This window comes from Sycon ciliatum, chromosome 4, assembly GCF_964019385.1.
Source record: "Sycon ciliatum chromosome 4, ocSycCili1.1, whole genome shotgun sequence".
In the NCBI taxonomy this organism is placed as follows: Eukaryota; Metazoa; Porifera; class Calcarea; order Leucosolenida; family Sycettidae; genus Sycon; species Sycon ciliatum.
The window spans coordinates 6,131,628-6,141,793 of NC_088646.1; the positions used below are offsets into that span (position 1 = coordinate 6,131,628).

The following is a 10,166-nucleotide window of genomic DNA, read 5'->3' on the forward strand; positions in this document are numbered from 1 at the left end:
TGCCTGATGATTGCGAGAGCATGAAGCTTCAAGTCGCAGCAAACGACCCTTGATTGTCCTTGTTGTTCTGTTCTATATCCTGCAATATTAAATTATCAGGCAACTGTTGCCTGATGATTGCGAGAGCATGAAGCTTCACTTGAAGTCGCAGCAAACGACCCTTGATTGTCCTTGTTGTTCTGTTCTATATCCTGCAAGACCTTATGCCGGTTAGTACTAGTTGTACAGATCCACGCAATCCCGTAGAATCCCGTAGACCCGGTTGGGTGTTCATTGTGTGCTATGCATGCGCATTTGACCGCTTTAATAGCCTCATAATTTATTGGCAAGCAATCGCTTTTCCAGCTTCTTCACTTTGGTTAGAACTCAGTAGTAATGACTAGCTAGATCTTTGTCAGAAAAAGGATTTCGTATGAAATTCCTTCAGGGCCCATTTCTTCGGTAGTGGAAATAGCAGAAAACAAAACACAAAAGGGTCCTGCACATTCAACACCCAACCGGGTCTACGGGATTTCGTGGATCTGTACAACTAGCACTAACCGGCATCGTAAGCCTTATTAATTTTTACTCCGAATGGTTCTTTACAATCTGTGGCTCTAGCACAATTTGTGGGTTCAGCAATAAAAAGGATAATTTTGTGTAGGCACTCAACAAAACTGGCAACTGACAGTGATACATTTGAACCAGGGAGTAGTAAAATACAATATTTTACTACTCCCTGATTTGAACTGAGCTTGCATTTTATCAGGACAAGACAGTCACCAAAGTACATGTACAATGTACAATGACCCGGCTCTTCATGGTTTATGTATTTTGTATTTGCATTTATGCATGACATCAAGAGTACATTTATGTACTCTTGATGTATTGTTAATTTGTTATGGTGACTGCACGACTTCTACATGACTTTGTAGGCTACTTGAGTACTTAACTTACTTGTACACTGTACTCAATCATAATGACATATCTGACTTTGTACTAGTCTTGTAGGCTACATACGTTATACTGAGAAGGCGGAGAGCCCGAACGTGTGCAGTTTTATGTTTATTAATTATTTGCCATGGCGACCCCCGTAAGTCCAAAATTTTTTATTTAATAACTGGCATGGGTTGGGCCTTTTTCTTTCTTCTCGGATTTATTTTCATGACATGCTCACTGATTTTACTCAGAAGTGAAAAAAAAACAACAACAAAAAACATACATACATAGACATAGGCAAAGACAAAGTACAAGTACGACGTCGTACAGTCATCTGGTCATGTACGTAAAAAGGTCGTTACGTAGCTTGCTACCCTGACGCATGCATGGCCCGTCTTTCGACGTAACGTCGATCTGTAGCTGTTTCGATTTCGATTGTTTTTCCTTCATTTGAAATAAAGGTTATGTCAAAGAGATCAAGGAAACACTCCCAGCATTAGTATTTCCTTCAGGCCAGGGTGCAGGCGCAAGGAGCCAGTTCAGACTTTTGCGTCAAGTTTAGTTCATAGAAAATACGATCTTTAGTAGTACCAAACCCTTTTAGGCACGCAGAATTTGGAATACAATGGGTAAAATCCCTGACAGGTAAGTATTCCTCACACAGTTCATGTTCCTGCTTATTGTCAGGGAACTGTAAGCTGATGATTTGACGGTGTACTCATAGATGGAGGGATTACACGCCTTTCCACAAACTGCTGGAGGTTGGCGGTGAGCGTATGATTGCTGTGAAAACGCCACTCTGTGAGGTGAGACTCTCAGCTTGACTATCTCTATCATGTACACTGATTGTAATGAATGCCAACCTTTGCCATTTTCACGATGGGCGTGAAATCGCAAAAGTAAGCTGGCATGAATCGTAGACCTGAAATAGAAAAAAAAGTAATGAATGGACTCCAGTTGCAAACATTTCCAGGTGCAAATGTGCAGGTGCTCGCAAATGGCGAACTAATAGGCGATTCACACGACAGGCAACTCCATGTGCACCGGAACATTGCTATGGTATTTCACCTGTGAAAGAGAAAAGTGGCTGAACGTGCAAGCGAGCTGGGGGCCCACGTTCACGATAATCGTGGCAGGCACGAGTACATTTACACCAAAAAAGCGCGAAACAAGACTTGATTTTTGATGCGGCTCTTCACCATGATAATTATTGTATGCATGTTTTGAAAATTTGAAATACTCATGGCAACTGGTGGGTGAATCATTCAAAAATGCAAACGTGCCTGTCGTTGAGTGCAGCCGTGTGAATCCACGCAGTCACTTTTCTGGTGAATCACTCGTTGGAAAACGTGCAAGTGCCTGTCGTGTGAATCGCCTATAAAACCAGCATGTTTTACATGTGGCCTGTGAAATTATTACAGTTGCCAGCAACGCTGGCTGATACCCAACGGCCACATTTCACTCGAAGGAAATTTTCAGATAAATATTTCTGAATTTGTTCTTCACTGGTTTGAGGGAAAGACGCAAACAGGAAAAGTCTGAAGAAACAATTGACTGTCACCACCAGGACTCGAACCAGGGATCCTCGCTTAAGGCCAGCGATGCTCTAACCACTGAGCTATGGTGTAGTCGTTATCCCAGCAGAGACCGTTCAGCATTTTCTTCAGACTTCGTAACTAAACTCACACTTCCTGTGAATCCACACAGGTGGGTGGGACGCAGCCCTCACTGTAACCCACACACTTCACGTACAAACTAGCACGCGGGGAGCCCCAAATCATAAAATATTCACTGGTTTGAGGGAAAGACGCAAACAGGAAAAGTCTGAAGAAAAAATTGACTCACCACCAGGACTCGAACCAGTTGTTGTTGGCCTAATTTTTGCCATCAGGCAAACAACTCTCGTGCACCCAGCTATGGGCACTTGAAGACCCACTGTCTTGTCTCTTGAATGTGTCACATGGCAGCCATTGACATGGAAAACAGATTGAGAGCGTGCGAGTGGATCCGAAAGCCAGCATTGCCATGACTCCATCCTTGCTGTGACATAGCACTAAGTCTTGTACGTATACCTAGAGGGACAGCACAATCCTGAGCGACCATATGTGCAAACTCTCATCTTGAAAAGATGACCCAGTCACTTTGTGCTGGAGAACTACTGCATAAGCATGGTGTTTAAGGTGCATTGTTTTCCCCTTTGTGTCTATAGGTGTATAATAAAGGAACGCGCTTTGACAATGGCGCGGATGAAGATCTTCTTGAGGAGCACGAACAGTAAGTTGCTACCCCCTGCCACGCACCATGCAGGAAGCTTCTTAGTTTTTCACTCCTCAATGTGCAATGTAGTCCACTTGTCACAAGTTGTGTTGCTGATAAAGATGTTCATGGTGGCATTATGTTGGTCGTTTTCACTGTGTTTCAGGTTTACACCTGAAATGCTTGTCACCCAGGTCAGGGAGAAACTGGGTGCGAACGTCACGTGCGTGATTGATCTCACCTTCACAAACCGCTACTACACAAAGAGTGTAAGTAAATGAAATGTTCCTCTTTGCTGTCTTCTCTATTTACAAAGTCCATTTTCCCTTCTTTTTTCAATATCTCGTAAGCAAGCAAGTACCAGTACAGAACAATGTGGAGCTGTACTGGTGTGTATGTGTCTACATGCAGCTTGTTTTTTGAGCCACGCCAACCAGAAAAGTGACTGGCCCAGCAGCTTAGGCCTGGATCTCGTGTTTTTTCGTTTCACTATCCCATTGTTGTGTTGGTCCATGTTCTTCTGCCTGTGACTGTGTCCAGCATTTACCAGACGGTGTATACCACTACAAACTTAAAGTTCCTGGTCGGCAAACACCTGATCGTCGAATATGTGGACTGTGAGTTTATAACATCATCTGTTGAGAATCTTCTCCTTTTCCTTAGAAACGTATCTGACAATAATTGACGCTACATTGTATTTGTTGCCACGCTGTGGTTTTTACACCAGGGTTCGAACTGGGATAATGTGTGTGTGCGTTGGGGGGGGGGGGGGGGGGGTCAAGGCCAGAAAGAAGAGTATTGCAGCATACTTTGGGATGCAATGTTCTGTATTGAGTGCAGCCCTACAACATGCTATCCAAGTAAAGATTGATAAGGGCCTTTGGAGGCTTGTTGCACGGCCACTGCACTGTCCTAGATTCCCTGTTCGAGGGTGAGGCCTTTACCCAGGAGAATCCACCATGCTGGAGTAGGAGGCCCCTGTGCCGTCTTGCTCTCCTTTGAACAAGAGCTCTGTTGTACTTGCTCCTATTTCGGGTGGTGTTGGCCTACTGCAGACAAACAAGTAGTCGGTGCATGTTTGCTTTTGGCTGGTTTCGGTCTGAGCCTTCGAGGCATATCTGGCTGCAGCTGAAGTGTTGATTTCCAGATGCAGTATAACAGGGCATATGGGCAAGAGCAGTACAAACTGAAATTGATTGCAGTCGGAAGTGTTTTGGTCCTGGAAGCTGACATTTTTAATGCACTGACATTTTGTTGACTTTCAATATTTCCTGCCCTGCTGTACCCATTGTCATGTGACTGTCTAGTGTTTGATTTCGTAACACTAAGTAGAGTAGATCTATCACTGCAAGAACTGAAAGAAGAGCACAGATCTACCGACTTTGGTTGATCATCGCCTTTGCAATGCAATATGCTATCCATGTGTACAGTAGGACACTAGTGGAAAGTACATGTAACTGGATTGCGATGGGTACTATTGAACCGCCTGGAGCTATAAGGTTTCTGCCGACCCATCTCAGTGTTTGAATTATCTGGAGGTGTGTGAGAGCTAGGTCTCAGGTCGTGGAATGTCTCAGTAGCCTGTCAGTTTTGTGCCCTGTTATCGCACTGTCTGACTGCTTATGATCTTGTTACACGCGTGGATAGTTGCTTCATAACTCGTTCCCATATGTTTTCTCTTGTATTCGCAGATTTAACAAGCAGCTAAGGAAGTGCTTTTCCTACAAAGGTAAGTGGCCTTTGCTATTAATTTTCAGAGTATTGTTTGAGCGAGCTTGCTTGAAATGACATGTTCTTCCTTTGCTGCTTGCTTTCGCAACGAAAGTGTACTGTGCATTGGTCATCGTCCAGGCCATTTTTCCCCATGACAAGATGGATTCCTATCAGAATAGCAGCATTGCGTATTTTGAATATTATTTCACCATGGCAAGATGAATACCTATCTGCATAGCAGCATTGCATATTTTCCATCCATCTACTGGTATCTGCATAGCAGCATTGCATAATGTGCTGACATGCTGCTGATACCAGTTTATCTGTTGTTGTCTCTGTACAGATTCGTGTGTTGCTGTGCACTGCACACATGGTGTGAATCGCACTGGCTACCTTCTCAGCCAGTAAGAACTTCATTGCACACGAGCACATGTGTGCACCCACTCTTATTTGTTCTCTCTCTCTCTCTCTCTCTCTCTCTCTCTCTCTCTCTCTCTCTCTCTCTCTCTCTCTCTCTCTCTCTCTCTCTCTCTCTCTCTCTCTCTCACACACACACACACACACACACACACACACACACACACACACACACACACACACACACACACACACACACACACACACACACACACACACACACACACACACACACACACACACACACACACATACAACCTCTTCCTTGATTTTGTGTGCCACCATCTGCTTGCACGTACAGAATACTATGTGCATCAGATACTTAGTGGTTATGTATTACCTTGCTCTTGCCTATGTACATACGAACACGGGTGGCCGTTGTGGGTCTACAAATCCAGCAGTGAACGTACTGGTGCAATGGCTGTGTACACATTGTACACATCATAATTAGTGCTGATTCGGGTAGCATTTTCTTCGGGTATCTGGTTTGGGTAGTTTTCCACGGGTACCCGACCGGGTAATGTTTCCATGGTAACACCACAATGCACCCCTTCCCTTACACACTGGGTAGACATGCGGAGTATTACATGAATTTGTACACGTGCACTGTACATAATGTCGTCTGCGACTTCAGGTTTTCATGTACTATTCTGTACCCGTCTACACGAGGTCCCCACGGGTAGCACGGGTACCCGACTACCCGTGCACACCCCTAATCATAATACTACTAATATTCCTTTTAACCCTTGTCTCTGTCTCTGTGTGTGTATCTGTTTCTGTCTCTGTCTGTGTGTGTGTGTGTGTGTGTGTGTGTGTGTGTGTGTGTGTCTCTCTCTCTCTCTCTCTCTCTCTCTCTCTCTCTCTCTCTCTCTCTCTCTCTCTCTCTCTCTCTCTCTCTCTCTCTCTCTCTCTCTCTCTCTCTCTCTCTCTGTATTCATTCATACTGCCGCACTCACCTATTACTTATAGGTACCTTATGAAGCATCATGGCATGAATGTAGACGAAGCTGTCTCTTGTAAGTAGAACACTATACATTTTACGATGTACTCCTATTGGCCTGTGCCTACATTCTGAGTGGTTGCATATCTGTAGTGGTGTCTCATTCCATGCTATTGCTGCGCCTGTTAGCCCGATCCAATCCGGTTGTAGGGAACCACGGGTATTCCCGCACCACTCCGATACTTATAGTAAGCACTTCTTTTCCTGCTCATGGAATTGGCTTTCCTTCCTGTTGTTGTAAACTTTACTGTTTGAATTTCCGTGTTTCTCTCATCAGCCGTGACTGAAAGTCGAGGCCATGACATTGATCGTACGGAGTACGTCCAGGCTCTTCGTGATAATGCTGCATTGTAAGTAGTGTTGAGTGTTGCTCTAGTTTATAGTCTTGGACAGAAATGTTGTTGAAAGATAATCACACACCGTACATGTGGTTTCTACCGGGTGATGAATCGTTATGCAGTGCTAGCATCGTTACAATGGCGTCACTTGTGTTCAATGATGTGCTCCATGCCAATGTGGAATCAGAGCAGCAGCAGCAGTGTAGCATGCGTGTTTGCGACCGGTACACCGGTGGCAATGCATGGCATGTTCTCTCAGAGTGCTGTACTCAGTGAGTGCGTTCGATTACTGCCATGAATCGATTCATGAATGGAATCTCGTCGTTCGATTTCATGTCATGAGCCCTGGAATCGGTTTGGAATCCATTCACCCTATTCACATGGGTTGATGTGAATAGCCAGGGGCGATTCATGAATGGATTCCTCATCGATTCGTTGGCAAAATCGAACGCGCTCACTTTGTATGGCTGCCAGTAGCAAATGTACATCCACATAATACTTGATTCTGAAGTACAGTGCTGGCCAAAGAAATCCAACCTCATGAATAAAACAGCGCCAGGCGCTACACAGCCCTAGCATTACAAAGAAATCCAACCTCATGAATAAAACAGCGCCAGGCGCTACGCAGCCCTAGCATTACACATACTCGTCTGTGCACTCGAACGCGCCGCTGCTTTATTGATGACGTTGGATTTCTCTGGCCAGCACTGTAGATGCTGGGCTCGAACAATCTGATCGTGCTTCCACGGGTCTGCCATGGCTGTGCCATGCTAGCAGGGTGTGATACCACTGCCTGAGATTTATGTGATGCTAGTTTACCTTACTTGAGATAGGTAATTACTAATTATTGTTAGTGTACACTGCACTCTTCATTAACTCAGTACTGTAGAACTCCCGTTATCTAGGCATGTTGGGACCAGGCACTGCCTGTAACTTGGAATTGCCCGCAACTCATGCTTGTATTGCAGCTGCATGCAAGGATTGCAAGCAACACGTTTTGTGTCAATCAATTAAAATTTTGATGCCGTTTTTCAGTGAAAAGCCTTTTTTGTGACTTGAGAGGGCGAGAAAGGTGCTTGGTAGACGGGAGTTCCTGCAATCCTGGTTCTGAGGAATTCGAAGGATTAGGGGTATTTTACTGTACAACGAGGCAACCGCTCTATATTCCTGTGGTGTCACTTGTAAAGGCAAGCTGCTTTAGCAAAAAGACTGGTGAATGTGAGTGGGCAGTTCGCCAGGGTATGGAAATTGAAACGATGAAGGAGTCTAGGCATAGAGGTGAGCGGAGTTAGTCTATGACCCTGTGAGGGATTTGTGTTCATTGTACCTGCCGTATTTCACCCCGTGATGTTTTCCGTATTGCAGTTTCAACTTTGGACTTCATGAAAAATCCAAGAATTAGGAAATATCTTAGGCCGCCTGGCCCCTGATCTTCTTCTCTCCGAAACTCAACACTTGCAAGCTACACTGTAGATAGCAAGGTCCCCGGTTCGCGTCCTGGTGGTGTGACTGATGTTTCTTTTTCTTTCTTTCTTTCTTAGGGGCCTTCCGTAAATACCGATATTTATTTAGAAACGAAAACTAGTCGTTTCTCTTCAACCCCCCTCCCTGAGAAACGAACACATACAAATGGTACATAGTATCGATATTTTTGGTCTTTTTTCTGGACATGCTCACGCATGCAAAATGTACATCGATATTTTTCGAGAAACGAACTGGCGCTCAACCCTCTCCCCCCTAAACGACTAGTTTTCGTTTCTAAATAAATATCTATATTTACGGATGGCCCCTTATCTGGCTTGCAAGTTAGGGTTTCGGAGAGAAAGAGTAGTAGGCAAGTGGCCTTCTTTCCCAATAAGTCTTCCATATGGTTTCATTTTGTTCACTTGAGCAAGCTAAGCCATGCTCATTTGTAAGTCGCAGGCCTTTTCGGCCTTGAAGTTTGATGTAAAAGGTACGGCTTGCATTCCGGTAGATACTAGTACATTGATTTTATGTTTCTCTGTTGCCGGGGGTGCTTTGCTCCTTGCATGTTCTTGATATGCGGGTGGGTGAGTGGGTGGTTGTTCATTTTCTTCTTTCCACTTGTGTCTACCGTTGACTGTTTCAGTGTGGTATAGGTGTGCTCGCTTCGTTCTTGGTGTTCGCTGACGTCTTCCCATCACTTCCGATTCTCCTGGTGTGTCTGTTTACGTGGCATGTGCTTCTTTCTCTCATTCTTCGTTCCCTGCAGCTTGGTAACTGATAACTATCAGGACGAAGTTGAGGCGCCTGATCATGCACTGCAACAGAGCGGTGGCAGGCATTACCCAGCCAGGCAGACTCAGCACTACAGTAGCGGCGGCTCGTACGCGGGAAGCGGACATGCTGGTGGATGGGCCAAGGGTGGCGGTAGATACGAAGCTCCTGCCCCGGCTGCTGCTGTGCGACGTGATGAGCGTTTCGCTAGCTCCTATTCTGATTCGTACACTTCTCGTGGTTACAGCCAAAGTAGGGGTTCCTCGTGGAATCCCTCCGGAGGACTCCCGGCCACACGCTTTGCACCACAGACCACAGCACGGGCTGAAAGCTACTACCAACAACCGCACCATCCTTACGGCGGCGACTCTAGTCGGCACAGCCCCGCAGCAACGTCTAAGCCACGCGCACATCATTCCAAGTCACGGCGAAGGGACGAGCAAGACAGCTACGGGCAATCCCAGTATTACTCCCGGCCTCGTCAATCTCATTCTCGCCAGCAGTTTGGCGATGGCGACACACACTCGAATAGTACCCATCAAGCTGCAACATATGGTGTGTCTACCGGTAGTCATAGCAGCAGCCGCCATGGGTCCAGAGCTCAGCAGCAGCAGCAGCAGCAGTATAGTGGACAAGGCGATTGGCGTTCTAGTCGCAGCAGTAGCAGCAAACATCACTCTAGGTCTAATGGTTACTGATAGTGTGCTCACCACCCTACTCTAACGTTATAGTGCCACCGTTCCTTAGTTCATTGTCACTCACCTGCCCCGTATTAGTAGTTTCATGATCTGATCTCCCTGGTGGAGTCACTTATCAACATACCTCCGAAATTAGGCCTTGCTGAAGAATCCTTTTTTCTGACCAATTTTCTTTTGAAGTTTATGGTGTCCTCTGAAATATGAAATATGTACAAAAAGGAATGTGTCATCAGTCTTGCTTTCTTCTCTGTAGCTTCTAGCGTGTTATTAATTTATTTTATGAAGCTTATCTCCTACATTAGGCGTGACCAAAAACGAATGTGTAAAACGGATGTGGGTCCTCCGCACTGAGCGTGCGTGCGCGCGCGCATGTGTGTGTGTGTGTGTATGTGTGTGTGTGTAGTGCATAGGTGCTTTGACTGTCTTGCCACACTTACCGGTACCGACTGCTATGCTGTTATTTCTGCTATGTCTGCTATTTCTCCACCCTACAGTCAGTTTGATGTTTTTATATGAATTCTGCAGCTTATGCCCCTGGAAGGATTTTTTTTAATGAATTTGTCAATTGTGTGAGTTCTTGTGTGAGGA

The 10,166-nt window shown here is 45.4% G+C and overlaps 1 protein-coding gene across 2 annotated transcripts; it reads left to right on the plus strand.

The window, feature by feature from the left end:
• The first annotated feature begins 1,325 nt into the window (after positions 1-1,325).
• Positions 1,326-10,135, plus strand: LOC135814126 (RNA/RNP complex-1-interacting phosphatase-like). 2 transcript variants are annotated; one of them, XM_065327192.1, is made up of 11 exons: positions 1,326-1,563; positions 1,643-1,724; positions 3,128-3,192; positions 3,341-3,443; positions 3,715-3,791; positions 4,866-4,903; positions 5,231-5,291; positions 6,274-6,320; positions 6,582-6,654; positions 7,830-7,920; positions 8,876-9,006. In XM_065327192.1, exons 1-10 carry the CDS (start codon positions 1,544-1,546, stop codon positions 7,900-7,902), a joined length of 639 nt encoding a protein of 212 aa, XP_065183264.1. In that variant the 5' UTR covers positions 1,326-1,543; the 3' UTR covers positions 7,903-7,920; positions 8,876-9,006. The 2 variants fall into 2 exon arrangements, with proteins under 2 accessions (XP_065183264.1, XP_065183263.1); XM_065327191.1 differs by lacking the exon at positions 7,830-7,920 and having other exon boundaries at positions 1,340-1,563; positions 8,876-10,135.
• Positions 10,136-10,166: the final 31 nt, after the last annotated feature.